Source organism: Nilaparvata lugens, chromosome 5, assembly GCF_014356525.2.
Source record: "Nilaparvata lugens isolate BPH chromosome 5, ASM1435652v1, whole genome shotgun sequence".
In the NCBI taxonomy this organism is placed as follows: Eukaryota; Metazoa; Arthropoda; class Insecta; order Hemiptera; family Delphacidae; genus Nilaparvata; species Nilaparvata lugens.
The window spans coordinates 53079258-53095551 of record NC_052508.1 but is presented as its reverse complement, the minus strand read 5'-3'; the positions used below and the strand labels follow the sequence as shown (position 1 = coordinate 53095551).

At 33.4% G+C, this 16294-nt stretch overlaps 2 protein-coding genes across 6 annotated transcripts in view; one reads left to right on the top strand and one right to left on the bottom strand.

Moving 5' to 3' along the window:
* The window catches only part of LOC111055356, a 45708-nt gene that overhangs the window by 3321 nt on the left and 26093 nt on the right, over positions 1-16294 (top strand). For 3 of the 4 annotated variants that reach the window (XM_039428712.1, XM_039428714.1, XM_039428713.1), the window contains 5 exons: positions 811-973; positions 2492-2766; positions 4627-4726; positions 5157-5249; positions 5833-5988. In XM_039428712.1, the coding sequence (XP_039284646.1) occupies positions 811-973; positions 2492-2766; positions 4627-4726; positions 5157-5249; positions 5833-5988 (787 nt within the window). Of the gene's footprint in view, positions 1-810; positions 974-2491; positions 2767-4626; positions 4727-5156; positions 5250-5832; positions 5989-6889; positions 7053-16294 lie in introns of those variants that run through there. The other variant, XM_039428716.1, reaches the window with a different exon arrangement.
* Positions 4455-16294, bottom strand: part of LOC120351425 (venom acid phosphatase Acph-1-like) — a 17975-nt gene continuing 6135 nt past the window's right edge. The window contains exons 3-7 of one of the 2 annotated variants that reach the window (XM_039428717.1): positions 12768-13006; positions 11904-12095; positions 9684-9807; positions 8621-8829; positions 4455-7803 (exon numbers count right to left, since the gene is read on the bottom strand). In XM_039428717.1, the coding sequence (XP_039284651.1) occupies positions 7516-7803; positions 8621-8829; positions 9684-9807; positions 11904-12095; positions 12768-12884 (930 nt within the window). In that variant the 5' untranslated portion in view covers positions 12885-13006 and the 3' untranslated portion in view covers positions 4455-7515. The remainder of the gene's footprint in view (positions 7804-8620; positions 8830-9683; positions 9808-11903; positions 12096-12767; positions 13007-16294) is intronic. The other variant, XM_039428718.1, reaches the window with a different exon arrangement.

Genomic DNA, 16294 nt, shown 5'->3' with positions numbered 1-16294 from the left:
CTCCCTGTCTAAGGCCTATGTTTGCTGCGAAACTGCTGGTGAGCTTTCTTTGAACCTCCACTTTATAATTTGTTTGGTGGAGTGTCATTTTAGTAAGATGTATGAGTTTAAAAAATATAAGTCAGTGAAATTCAAAAATCAAAAAACATTTAATGACAGCTATTTTCTAGGCATTAACTTATTGCTAAAATGTATATGGAAATTGCGTTTTTTAAATGAATTCAATTGATTAACAAAGTATCAAAAGTAAACTCTTATTTCAAATAAAATCATTCTCCATTCTGACAGAAATACAACGCTATAACTTGAAATAAGTCATAGACTATATATTATATATGTTCACTATCTTAAGTAAAATGAGAATAAAAATTAACAATAATCAGTCAATTTTTGCATTGAACATCAGGTATTGGAAAATAGTGGTAATATTGAAAAAATACAACTTTTCAGAGCAAGTTAGTTGTCGAGTTTCTTATTAAGATTTCAATCTAGTTTATTTTGCATTTTATCAATGGAAAGTAATCAAATAAAACTATTCCTTCAGCTACTGTACCAAGATAGGGAGCTGTTCCTCCACAAATTACACATAAATCATTCGTATATTGATTCAAGTATATTCTAATTTTATATTTTCAATTTATATTTCAATTTTAAAAGTAGTTGTGAAAAAGGAAGCATGATAAATAATTAGTAAATTTATTTCCCTACCTGGGAAGGCTACTTCACATTATTTTCTCATTTTCGGAAAACATTCATACCATCAACATGTTTTGCAAAGATCTCATAAATGCATTTTATTTGATTTGACAGGAAATTCTACAGCGAAATGGCAAGCCTGGAAGACGACTCACAACATTTTGTGAGAGCGTTTGTGGTGGTGAGTTTCTGCTACACTTGTCTGCCAGTCCTCAATGCACTCTATGCAAAGCTCACCGTCACCTCAGCTGGAGCCGACTTCAAGGATTTGCCGCAGGTCAACTATTACAATAATTATTGTTCAAATTATTTGCTTCAATAGAACATCACAATTTGACATAAACGCTAGTCAACACAATACAATACTGCACAATAAAAACATGGTTTATACAACACAACAATTAATAGCCAGAGTATATTGACTTCAAACTCAACTTAATATTATACTGCAATACATAATTTTTTATTTCAAAATCCTTTAATATAGTTTGTCCCACTTATATTATTTGACAGAGTAGAAGGGATTATTTCTAATACATCTCTGAACCTAAGTTGCCTTATTTCAATGCAGAGGAAGAATGAAGCCTATTCATTATTTTGATTGCGGCATTAGTTCCAGGTTGATGGTAAATTTTATGTATTACTTCATACCCACTAGGGGTACGCGACAGGGTGTCATCCCGTCTACTTGTCACCTCAAAATTTTGAGCACAGGCGACAGCTTATCCCCTAGCGAAAATATATCGCTACCGTCAAGTTATGCCCGCGACAGCATGTCACCTACTGGAATGGCAGGCTCCATCCTGTGGGGACCGTACACGACAGAGTATCACCTTGCTCGCTTGTGTCAAGTGGTCTCCCCGTTTGCATGTCACCTTCTTAATAGCAGGCGATATCCTGTCGTTAATGAGCACGACTGAGCTGACTTTGATTTCATATTTTCAAGGATGAATAAAATAGATCTACAATTAATCTATCTATTAGGAAGTCATTCCCATAAAAAGATAGAGAATTTTCGCCTCATTTGTCAAACAAAAGATTGCTTCCGTTTTCCAAAAAAAAATGTTCCATGCAAAATTTGTAGCTCAATTTAAGACATTCATAATGTTTTATTTCAAGGCATACTCCTTTCAATGTTCTATAATTTTAATTGTCCAGCTAATCTCGTTTCTCAAGCTTTAGCTTGCTCTTTTGGGAAGTAGTTCCTAATGTTTCATTTTGTAGACTAATTTTATTATTGCATTGTATAGTGTATAGTTTAGTGCTTTCTTTTGTAATGATTTGTCGTGTAGTTAGTTACATGGGTTTTGAGAAGCTGAAGATATCAAGAAATCCATCCTCTTTACATAGTTTAAGACACTTTTCAATCAAACGGAGTGGTTTAATTTGAGACAAAGAAGTTTGAAGAGAATAAAATTCCCTACAATTCTAGTCTAGTTGGATGTTTTTTCTTATATTAATCTCCAGTTAGGACCCAGACCCAGTAGTGCCAAGCTGCGACCCCTTTCAAATTTGAGATTGAATGAAAACATTAGTCTTGGCAACTCTTTTGTATGGTGACATCTTGTCGTTACCGTGCACGGCACAGTGTCACCTGCTCGCTCGCGTCAATTAGTCCCCCCGTCAGCATGTCACCTCCTTAGAGAGAAGACAAGTTGTCGGCGTCAACCGGTCACCTCCAAGGACCGGTTTCAGAGGTGATATCCTGACGGGGGGACAAGTTGTCGGGGTGTTTATATAAGGAATGCTGAAAGTAGTAAGTGAATTGCATCATTTATGTTTGATGTGTTAACAGGTGTCATACCTTCACTACCCAGTGAACGGTGGACCGGTGACGTTGACACAATACGTGTGCGGCGCTGTGTTCCTGTACACGGGCAACCTGGCCGCATCTCTCTTCAGCTTCTGCTTCCTTTACGCCAGCTACCTGGCACTGCGATGTGTGGCCGCCGCCTTCCATCAGCTGACTGCCCTCATTGCTCTGTGGGATGCCAATGTCACTCAAGGTCAAATCCACAACGACGACCTCTGTCTGCGCGAAATTGTCCTCTTTCATCAACAGATCTGCAGGTTCGACCATCAAGACATTTTTCAAAACAATTTCCCACAATTGAACAAACAATAATGCTGGATCACCAAATATCAGTAGGCTTATCAGTGTCCAGATCTAGTTCAGTGAAAATACCTACGGTATCCTACCACAAATTCCTATCCCACTATATCAGACAAAATACTAAAATAATACCAAAATTCCGGGCACTAATACTAATATTTAGGAAGGGACCTTTCATTTTTTTCTCACAATAAGTTTACATTAGACTATTATATTTTATATTTATTTTAATTTTTTATATTTTTAGACTTATCAAAAGCTTTCGATACCGTACAATACCACATTATTAAATGATAGGGAGATGAAAAAATAAGATAACCTTGTGCTATTCCTCTCCCTATTCTTTTATTATTCCTAAAATCTAATTATAATTCTAAATTTTTTTTAGTATTATATTCACCTTTCACTATCCCACTATGCCAGACAAAATACTATAAAAAATACTGGACACCAATCCAAATATTTGGGGATTTTTTTTTCTTCTCACAATAAATCTCAAATAAAATGATTTATTTATTTTCACTTTTTCAATAATAATATTCGAACTCACGACTCACAAACAAACCTTAAGGTTCATGTGAGCATAGTTTCAATAATATTGTGAACTTATACTTTATTCTATTATGTATGCTATGTATAAATGTACATTGTTATGCTTGTATTTTGTTGGAAACAAATAAATTCAATCCAATTCAATCTGAGTTTACAACAAAGTTATTAACAAAATGTTTATTTTTCCGTCCTTATAGATTCAATTAGATTGAACATAACTTATCATACACATTATGTGCATATGTGTTTGTCAAGCTCCGTTTAATCTAATAGAATCTATAAGGACGGAAAAATAAGCATTTCGTTAATAACTTTGGTGTAACGCAGCTCAAGTGTGCATTATAAAAATGATAAGGAGAGGAAAATAGGGTAACCTTGTGCTATTGCTCTCCCGAAATTAGATGAGGTTACCCATAGTCCGAAATAGGTTGAGTCTTGTAGTTTTCCACTTCACAAAATTTTCAGTCCGAAAATGTTTCCACAGAGCATATTTTAAAATTTGGTTGTTCCAAAACCAAATGAAGAAGAAATATTACAATTATTATCACTAGAATAGAAAATATTCACATATTAAAGAAAATTTTGAATAAGGACCGACAACACAAACTTAATTATGTTAATTAATTTAGATCCAGCTTTATTTTTTGTTAAATTTTATTATTGAGGCTTAAGTCCTTTGATAGTGAGTGGTTGAATACATTGAATTATTTTGAATGAATTATTCTCTTAGGAGACAATGATGTACGTTGGGCAGTATTGATAATTAGTAATTGGAGAAGTTGATCAATTAAAATTAGTATAATTTATTTATTCATAATGTCTGAAATACTAGAAATCAGAGGTTTACCACCTTATTTTTTGGAACTTTTTGAGGGTCAATCTTTGGGTTATGGACGGCATGTCCATAAGAGAAGGTAAGTTTGACCCCCAAAAACATCCCAAAAAGTAAATTGATTGGTTTATTTGAATAGATATTGAATTTATAAGATAACAGCACAAGAAATTTTTAAGACAAATTTGTAAATTGATAGAGAAGTGCAAATAAATATATGGGTGTGCGGTATTATCTAGCAAAAGGAATTAATAATATGATAGAATAGAATATATTTATTAGCCTCAATAGTACATCATAATTTTACATATAGGCCGGTCAACACAATATAATTATAATAATTAAATTAATTATAAACAATAAATTATTAATAATAGGTAAATTAAAATTCACAATAATATTTTTATAATATTATATTTTTTTCGAATTCCAGAGAAACCAGATTACTAAAAAAAGGCATAGAGACAGCTACAATAAATCTTTTACAAGGATGTGTTGTACAATTATGCCTGGGATTATTCAGCATTCTTGAGGTAGGGAATGATTAAGTACTGTTGGTATCGTACATAGTCTCAACAGAGATTATTTTTCCAAGAACTTTTCAATATGTACTGAAATGAAAGCTTGCACTTTTTGGAAAGAAATATGTTTTTGTGTAGATGTTCTTCCATTTTTTCCATTAGAGTATAGTACACTTCCACAATTCATGTGTTCATATTTTCAAATACTATTTGAATGAGAGAAACTGAGTAGCATTTAAATGAATTCGAAGGAGCAGTGTAATTATCTGCTGTTTGTATTTTTTTACGAATACATTATTTTGTTCTATCGATGTCAAGAAGTATAATATCGCATTCGTTCAATTGCTAATTAATAGCATATAAATTTAGTTTTAACGTTTAAAAATTTAAATCTTCGTTATTATTATTATTAATATATTTGAAGTATTCTATATTGTTTCAGGGTGGCGACAAAATAAAGTATGGAGGTTTCACGTGTTTTGTTCTACTCATGCTTGTAGGATTTTCTTCTTTCGGACAAATTTTAGAGGACAGGGTGAATATGAAATTTTATTTCTATTTCCAATATTAATAATCCTGTCACAGATACAACTTGTGTGTTTCGCAGTGAATATAATCTATTTGAAACAGGCAACTTGACGTTTTGGCATTAAAATTGAAAACAAAAACATTCTTCACCTTCCTGTAAACTCCATCAAAACATCATTATTGATGGGAAATTGCTGTTCTGTTCTCATACCTCAACAAGATACTTTCTGTGCAAGTCATAGATAATTTTGTATTCTAGATATAGAAATATTATTTGCCAATAATATGCAAAGAGCGAAATATAAATCTGAAAATATGAATATTTTTACTGGCTGTTTATACTTCAAATGATAGCAAGGACGAAGGACAAAATTTTTATTTGAATATTTCTCAATGGTTGATCAGTTTCTTTTCTTATGACTTATTTAAAATGAGAGTCATCACCCGCTCTCATGACCGTTATACTTCAGCCAGCTTCACAAGTTTATTATGCCAATAGTTTAAACGTTCAGTAGATCTTAATAATGTACTTTCGTGTATGGAATGAACTTGTATTTCGAATGAATAGTATAAATTGATAAACTTTTCAGATTGGAAGAGTGAGAGTATCGATATGGGACAGTGATTGGGTGAACAGGCCATACTTTACAAGGAAAGTACTGTACACCATGATGATAGGTGCTTCAGCCAGGCTAGAGTTGAGACCATATGGACTTCAGCAATTGAATATGACCTCTTTGGCCAATGTAAGTATTAGAATTCATTCTTTTAATACATTTCTATTGTAATGAATATAATATTGCAACAGCTATTGTTAATTATTTTATGATAGTAAATTGATTTGCCTTTGCATATTAAGCTACGTACAGATATACGCGCCTCCAACCTGCTCCGCGCACGCACCGCCTTCGTTCTGCCCCCGTTCTTCACTCGCACCGATCATGAACGTTACGGGAGATGTTAGCTCTTCTCTCGTTCCACTCTTGCTCCCCGGTCGATCATCAATCGCTCTGCTCGAGTGACGTTCGGTTGCGGAGCAGAGCGAAAGTCTGTACGCACCTTTAGAGTCGCCTGCTATTATAAATTACATTAATTTGCCTTTGCATAGTTGAATTGAAACTGAATTTGAATAGAAATAGATGTGTTCGATAGACAAAAATATCTGGATCACCTTTAGAGTGTTTGTTAAATTATTCTCTATATCACCAATATAAGATACCCAAAAGAGCGTCCACATTAGATAAGATAAAATCCACCTGGACATTATCATTCTATCCCCAATAGAAATGTTAGAATTTCAAATTTTGACAATATCTTGTACAGTTCAGTGATACAGTATAGTTCAATTCATCATGATTTCTTTTATTGGTATGATATTATTAATTTGACATGATTTCACATTACAGTTGTGTTGTGTAAGCCATTTCAATAATGATTACATTATTATTGTGTTTTGTTTTTCTTCTGTGTGTTCGGTAAATTATCATTTTTTATTTTATGTATTGATTTATATAATACACTTATACAAACACAACTACAACACTTATACAATTATTATACTGTAGAAATAATTTTTCTTCTGCAATTTCAATTCAGTAGCTCTTAGGATTTTGAATAAAATAATTCATCCTTATTCATTATTTTCAGGTCCTGAAAACTGTTTACTCATTGTTCAATGTGATAAATCAGTCCAGATAAATTACAAAAATAAAAAGTATTATAACTAGATCAATAATAAATAGTTTATATAGGTCAATGAGCCATCATAGGATACTATGTACATGAGTTGAATATAGTTTGTAAAGAAAAATGTTTCGCAGTGTCATTTCTTTACCACGAATATTTACTCTTCGACTTAATAACATTCAAACATTTCATAAATACAAATACTACAAATACTTTAAAAATGATTTTCTGTAGGAATATAAATTATAAGTGGTATTTCATCATGATATAACAATTATTTATTGATGATTCCAATCTTTCACTAAAAATCAATAGATGGTTCATAGAGCAACTATATTGAAATATAAAAATAGTAAAAATAAGTAGGTAGCCTCTATAAAATAGAGCCATTCTATGGTTTTATGTCCAGTAATGCTTAATTGTAAGACTCATCAGAGGCTCTAGGAGTGAATGGAAGGGATCAGACTTGGTTGATTCTCCTACTTGAAAGATAAACAGCAATTTGTAGAAGAAACCAAAACGCCAAAAACGTTGCGCTTTAAAAATCGATGGAACGTTGAAAATTTAAATTACGGTGTCTATACTGATTATAAACCGTCACCCAAAAAAGTTTTTGAAAAATCCTGTTTCAGATTTGTGTTTTTAAAAAAATTCCCGCGCCCCCTTCCATTTGGAAGGTACTCTATACCCCCCAAATCACCCGGAAGCAGTTCCCCGAATAATTTATCAAAGTCGGCGTCTATACAATGCTTGGTTGAATCAGTTGCTATCACATCTCTTGTCAAATGCTGAATTTCCTCCAGAGAACATACTTCTCCGCACCCAGACAGTTTCAATTCGTCCAACTTATGATTCTCGGACTTACGGTAAAATATCTGGAACATACCATACCAATCATTGTAGGATACAAAATTACATACCGTGAGTTTTGTTCAATTTAGGATTCATGGTCATGTTATCGGTATATTTGTATGTAAATCTTGAATATAAAGATCTTATGTTATTGTCATAACCAATTTTTTTTTATAACGAGAATCTACCGGTCTCTTTGTAGTGGTATATCATTAGTTTTATCTCTGGTAAAATATAGACTAGAAAAGAGTGTAAATAGTTGTGATCCCTGGCCCCTCAAACGCTACTGTAAGAGAGCAGGTACTTAGAAGTGCTGTGACCAACTGTCAAACTCCCACATTTCATTCCTTCTCTCTCTCCGTGAACACTGATCAGAATAATAATGATATAAATAGAATAGGTTTCTAAGGCGAAAAGTAAACTGACAAGTTCCTAAAAAAAATTCAGTGCAGTTGCATGTATGGGAAGGTTAGGGGCTTACAACTATCCACGAGGCCTATATCGAGGTAACTTATCTCTTCAAGTAAATTTTCTACTATGACAATGTCAAGTATTTTTATTAGATACTATTAGCGCGCAAGTTCCTCTTCGTTAGTCTTATTATCCGTTTGGCTTTTGGAAGAATAAGCCAGAAAATAAAAACCAGCATGTACGCTTCGCACGACAGCACTTGTTCCAGCATGTTTCTCGTGTCGTAAATGGGGATTTTCATTCTTGATTCATCCATATTATGCTTATTGGCATTTGAAAACTATATCTTATTCGTACACTAGCCTATGATATTCTACAGTAATATAAAGAAGGATATACGAAAATATAATATAGGCCTATACTGGTTACCTTGACTGCATGCAGATTATTACGATTCAACTGGTGTAATTCTATAAGAATCATTGCATTATAATCGGGAATATGTTCTTTCCACACTCGCAATGCGTTCAAAAGATTAGCAATTGTGTTATCATGAGCGGCGTACAGGTATAGTTGATTTTTCCCGGAATTATTGCTTTTATCAGTCAAATGCTCTAGAATGGTTCTCAAAAGTGGACCTAGAAAATTCAAGAACGTTTTCAGTCGGGCAACAATGAATTTTCTGTTGTACAAACTCATCTGACTTTTTATTTTTTATTTGTAGTTTTGACGTTTGTTACCACACTTAGAACCGGTTGCATAAAAGTCTGTTATTTTTTAATCTCGGTTAAATGCCATGAGATCAAAGAGGCTTTCTTCTCAGAAAGACCTTCTCTGATTGGTTCTCCTGGAACTTGATCAGCATGATTAAAATTCAAAAGGTTTTTGGGTGTTTTAACACAATAAAATATTATTGATTGATTGATATTGTATTTTTGATGATGAAAATCTCAACTAAATTGATTATTATACCAATTCACATTTACAATAATCATGAATAATTTTATTCGAATATTGACAATGATTATTAATTAATACAAATAATTGAAACCTTTCTTAATAACATTTAAGTAATTTTCAATATAATATTAGAAAGTCCTTAAATAACATATATTGTATAAAAATAATATCTAAACAACATATTGAACAGTCCTCAAATTTATCAAAGAATTCACAGAAAAGTATAGCAAAATTATTGTTTTTCAACTTGATAGTAGGCATATAGACTACAATTACTATATTAAGATGATCCTGTAGTTTTGATTAATTTATTTCTATACAGGGTAACTGTTTAGTAGTAAAGGCCTATCTAATCAATGACTTGGTTCATATGACTCGGATTCAAGGAATTACTACTTGTACTAAAATAATGGTACGTACTAAAATAAATCATATTCAATCCTTAATTAAAAGTTTGATTTTCATTGATTCAGATATATAAATTATAACTACTCTCATGATAGGTTTTCATATTGAACATGAAAATTCTTACCTCCCTTGATCCTTCTCAATTCAGGTGTGTATGCAAACAACGAGAAGGCTTTAGCCGCCAATTGATTCAATGGTTCTGGATAAACCTTTTCTGTCCAGTTAGGAAGTTTCAAATTGAGTTCTGCCTGGAAATTCAAATAATATTATAAACAAACCAATTTTTTATAAAACCGAAAAGTACTAGTCCAATATTGCACACTGGTCGACTTTCAGATGTAAATAATAATATTTCAGATGTAGGTAATAAATCTAATTCGTCAGATAAATAATTGTCTAATTATTATTCAATAGTGTGCTTTTCTTACTAACTTGAGCTCGGGACACATATAACCGCACATAGCCCGTGCCGAGGTACGGCCGAGCACGACACGGTGATGGTGGTAGGAGACCACACATATCCGTGCGACAGCCGAGCGGCAGCAGTGTCTCAGTTCTGTTTATGTAGTGCTACTGTGATCTGATTTCTGGATGTGTTAAACCATTGTTAATAATATAACGTTTAAAAGCTTGTTGCATCCGATTTAAATTTATATTTTTCAATTTTAAACTAATCACCTGTGGACACAGAAGATGAGAATCATAGTGCTGGTATATATTTCGGCGCATAACAATACCATCATCAGTCATGTATCGGAAATATATATCAGCAATAAAATTGTTATCTTCTGCCTTATGTATCTAAACGTAATTAGTTTTAAATTTAAAATTTAAGACACAGTCACAGGTTCCTCCTTTTATACTTTTTGTTGTTTATTTTATTATTTATTATATAATGTCTATCACACTTTGGCTTGACTTATTATTTGGTTATACTTTTACTTTTGGAACTTATTTTCATTCATCCATATTTTTTCATCACTTTTATCGTAAAAAACTGGAAAATTCGGTATCTCTTCAATAAGTTTTTCACTCTCTATGTTAAACGAGCCTGCACCGTCTTCGTCAAAAAGTGAACTGAACTAGTCGGTGACGGCGCGGGCAACAAACACGGTGACGGTGCTGACGCGGTGCGGTAGTATGTGTCCCTACACGTTTGAAAGCATTTGTTTTCTCACTCGCCGTAGTACGTCTGTCACACGGCCGTGCCGCGTCGCGGGCTCGGTGCGGCTATGTGTGTCCCGGCCATAAAGCACAACCAAACACGGATATCGTCAAATGACTCCGTGTAGCTTAGTTGACAGCGCGCGCGATGTTCATGAATCTAAGGTTTCGAGTTCGAGCCCTATCAAACTCATTTTTTTGCTGGAAATTTTCAACTGAAATCAAATCAAAATTTTCATTCACAATACAAACAATGAAGGTCCTGCCAAACTTTTCTTAAATTACGTGTACGTTTGTAATATTATTAGTTCCGTTTTATAAATTGATTGTGCTGTTATTATTGAGATACAAGATTACATCCTTCTTAGAGTAGTCACGAATATTTGGAGGAAGTCTGTTTAATAAGTAGGGAATTACATAATGTACGGATCTTTTACCAGGGAGTGGCCGTAGTCGAGTGGATTAGATGCTGGCTTTGTAATCCAAAGGCCCGGGTTCGAATCCCAGCCCGGGCAAGATATTTTTCTCGGGCCACTCCCGTGTTTCGGATAGGCACGTTAAGTCGTCGGTCCCGGCTGCCTAAAATCAGTCGTTAGGTCATGTCAGAGGCCCTGAAATTGATCAGTTGCGACTGAAAACACTGACACCAGACCTGAGCCAGCCAGGTCACACGATATTATTATTATTATATTATTATTATTATTATTATTATTATATTTACCATGAATATCATTGAATATGGGTACTACATAATAATATATTGACTGGAGATCTTAAATTATTGTAGGATGAGGGAGGAGCAAGGAGTCTATAGTATAAATTGTCTTTGTGAAGTATTACAATTTTGAAAAGATAGAAATGTTTGGGCGATAAGGTATGATATAACTCTTATAAAGATTATCCAGCAATTTTGAACAGAATAATTATTAATAATTAATACATTTTTTCATGTTTCCTGTACATGAAGAGATTGCATTTTACAACAGCAATTTCCCCAGTGCAAAGCATGGTGGTTTTTTACCATACCAGCTGGTTTTAAAATAAAATCGTTCATATATTGTCCTTTTATACGGAATGAAAAAAATGGGATAAACTACCTAGCTATAGGTATAATAATAATTCATTTTCATAAGTAATACAGTTTATATTATCCAATATCATGTTATATTTTTAAAATTACCTGAGCTTTCAGGATTCCTTGAATAAGTAGCAAATTATTGAACTCTTTTACTTCCATTCCTGTCATGTTGGTCAACAACTCAAAAGTTGGCTCATTTTCCTTCATCAACTGTTTTACCTCTTCAAGTTTCATGACCTCATCCATTGCTTCATTGTAGCGGTGTACTTCGCAAGGTGTATTCACAAGTAAAAGCTGAGAAATTTATCAAATTTAGATCCAAAATATCAAACACAAGATGTAGCCTATCAAGTAACAAGAAGTACCGTACCGTAAGTTACGGTATACCTTGACTTTGATATTTTTGTTGATGTCACTAGAGGCTTAAACATTTATCTAAATTTAAAATAAAAATATCAGAAACAAGTTATAATCAACAATAGAAGCTGGACATTTTGTAGAATTTGGAACAATAATATTATAAGATTAGGATTGAGTTATTGACGGTAGTTTCAATTATAGTTTCATAATGAAAAGTGGTAGAAGGAAAGGAACGGAAGCTACTATACATTTTCACTGTACTTATCACGTATTTGTTCGACCTGTAGGACTATACAAATATATATATCTTTTAATGCTAATAATAATATTGACGTGTGACCTGGCTGGCTCAGGTCTGGTGTCAGAATTCTCAGGTCGCAACTGATCAATTTCAGTGCTCAGAATATGCTATTTTGTGTATTATTTAATAGTTAAGTGTTGATAGATGAATAATCTATTGCTGCTGCAAGCACATGTTAATCAGAGGCGAAAGATGCAAGTAGTGGGTTTCTTGTGTTTAAGAAGTTATGACCCCGTTCAGCATTTTGTAAGATTAATTTTCTTGTCTCTGGTGTGTGATAATTCATGGATATTGTAAATCTATACCTTGTCCTGGGACAGTGGCTCATACTGGTAGGGTATTGGCTGCCAGTTCAAGTCTTTGTTCCATTTCTGTGCCTGTGTTGGTGGAAACAGTCCAGCCAGCACCAATTGCATGCTCATCTTGGTTCGGTCAAAGTCAGTTGTTTGAGCCGTTACATATCTTGGAGAGTAGATGTCGCTCAAAAATGACTTGTACCGGGTCCTCAGCAGTTTTCCAATCTCATATTGGTTTTTTTCCCTGCCTATCCCAACATAAAGATAGAACATTTTATCATTAAACTTCTCTAAATATGTTTTTCACTATCAAAAAACATTATTCTATACAATTTGAATTGAGCCTTTTTTACATTTCCAATAGGCCGACTAAGGACCACAGTAATCGACAATTAAGGCTGTTCGGTAAACTTTTTTCTATTTAAATTGGATAATCTTTCTCAATATAATTGTGAAGATCATTATAAGAGTGAGAAAAAGTGGCAACTGAAATTTTTAAGTGGTCTAATAAGCGAGTTATGGGTTGTTGAAAGTGCTAACTTCGTTTTCTTCCCAGATCATAAACGGTTTCGACTATATTAACAGAACTTCTCTTAAAAAATTCAAAAAATTTATAGTCCAGTCAAATGGTCGTTTTTCAGGAAACAGCCCCGAAAGGATTTAGGATTTTTCTCGACGGTTCTATATGTATTTTGGGACGCTGAATTCGAATCTGAAATATTCTGACACGCCAGAGGGCGGCTTCACCCCCAAAACCACCAAAATTTCGGACTTTTTTCAATTCTCCCATTTTATCTCGTGAACCTTGAGTTTCTCAAGAAAAATAATTCCTGACAAAATTAAGGAGAATAAAATGTTCAATAAATTGAGTCGTCGCGCAGGATTCTACCGTTTTTGGTTCCGGAGCTACGAATTTTCAAAAAAGGGGTATTTTTTAAGGGGTTTTCAAAATTATGCAAACCTACCACTTCTACCCTATACAACATGGATATTTTTCTAGTATAGATAAAAAACCACACATCACGTGGATGAACAATTCATTATGAACAGGATTCCTTGGGAATCTTCGAATTTAGTAGTGGGGAGAGGGGAATATACCCAAAAATAGAAAATCATGTCCTACTGCCAAAATACACATTTTTCGTTATAATACCTTTTCAAGGCCTTCCTAACAAAAAAATACATATTTCGGCTGAAATCATCCCACGCGGGTTATTTTCTATGAGAATTACCCGTTAGAAACATTTAATTTCAGTATTTCCTAGTGGGGGGTACGTCATAAGGATACGTCAAGGATCAAAAGTTAAAACACTTATAGCTTTTGACAGAATGATCAGATATCCTCGTACTACAGCTCATTCTTCTCAGCTCGTCAAGGCGGTTCAAAATCATGTATAATAATTGAAATTATTTGATGAAGAAATAAAAAAATCCACTTTTAGTGTATTTTAGCCCCTATTTAAATACACAGAAAATGACCAATTTCTATTTTCAAAACTGTGTATCTCGGTAACCCGAAATGATAAAAAATGGTACTTGGTCTTGATTTAAAGAACAGAATCTTCTCTTTCATGTGAGGTAGATGAATTTTGTAAAAATATAATTGTGAGGTAAGATACGTTTGATTCAAAAAATCAAGAAATTTGCAATATTTTCCTCATTTTCACAGTCTAGACAGTTTTTCGATAATAAACAGTCATGCAAGATGGGTTTTAGGCAACGTAGCTTATAGACCATGTAATTCTCTTTCATTTGAAAACAATCGCAAGTTTCTATCATGTATCTTACTTGTTTTAGAGACTCTTGAATAACAGTAGAATTGCAGAAAAAATGAAAATTATCATTTTTTCCATAAGCTGTAACTTTTGAACGGTATTGAAATCAGGAAAACGATTCATGGGAGCGGAAAGAGGAGAAATCTCTACAACATCGACTACTTTTTCGATTCTTTATCTGAAGTGTTTCACAAGATACGAATTTTTGAATATTCGAGACTGTGGAAATGATTGACATATCAAAAATTTTCCGGATATTCAAAGTTGCGTATCTTGTGAAACACTTCAGATAAAAAATCGAAAAATTAGTCAATGTTGTAGAGAATTTTCTCCTCTTTCCGCTCCCATGAATCGTTTTCCTGATTTCAATACCGTTCAAAATACATATAGAACCGTCGAGAAAAATTCTTTCGGGGCTGTTTCCTGAAAAACGACCATTTGACTGGACTATTATCTTTCCAAACTGGAACATTTTATCCCCCATATCGTTCATAAAGAAAAAAGTAACATTTTTTGTAAATTCGATAACTTGTTTATTTTGGCATAAATCGTGAAAAAACGCATATTAGAACAAAGCCAATGATATACTGAATGTATTAAAAAAACACTCCAATGGAAATTTCGAAACCGTTTATGATCTGAAAAGAAAACAGAGTTAGCACTTTTCAACAACCCATAACTCACTTATTAGACCACTTAAAAGTTTCAGTTGCCACTTTTTCTCACTCTTATAATGATCTTAACAATTATATTGAGAAAGATTATACAATTTAAATAAAAAAGTGTACTGAACAGCCTTAACGATTATCATTATTATTATTATCATTATTATTATTATCATTAATGCCATCATTATTATTATTATTTACGTTGATCTCCCGCTTTATTCGCCTCCAATAATCTTCGATCCTCGCACTCTGAGCGATCGAATTGAGCCTTAAGCCACTATCACATTATCAATGAATATTATCAAGTAGACCCACCAATAGATTCCTATTTTGATTCAATCGGTTACTGTACCATACTTACACATGGTACAAAAAAACAGTATATACAAACCGTACCATTTTCTTTCTCTAGGCTCATACTCTCTCTCTCTCTCTCTCTATATATATATATATAATATATATATATATATATATATAATATATATATATATATCCAGCTTTGCCTATCAGCGGAGGGCCACTAGACTACAAACTACTTGTTCAAAAACATTGAACATTTTTGAAAATGTATCTTTTCAAAGCAACAGATGCTCTTTTGTATTTTCTCAAAAGCATCGTGTTGCATCCAAAAAGATACACAAGGATCTTTTCTGAGTTACGTCCTTTTAGCACAACACAGCCTATAAGTTGACATTCGTTCAATATGCTCTTTCATTGTTGTTGATACGTTGCAACTCTCTCATTTATGATGAATCTCTGTGTGTAGGAAGATTCCTCCAAGGAAGCGCTGTAGGGAGCTTCCTCCATCTAGGGATGTAGGGTCTCTGAAGTCTGATGTTTTGCCAAAGCCGTGAATATTACCCCGCGAACCATATCTTGTCCAAATGCCGTTTCAAAGTCAAGGCGGCAAAGCTACGGGACGAGTACTGTACCTCTTGACATTTTTTTCATATAATTTTTCTCGAAGAAAGTCATGGCTCTTACATCACTGCTAAGAACTTTTTGCTTGGACTACTTTCATAATTTTTATAAAGCTCAATTAATTATTCAAGACTAGAATAATCAAATTTCGAAAGAAATCTATTGGATTTAG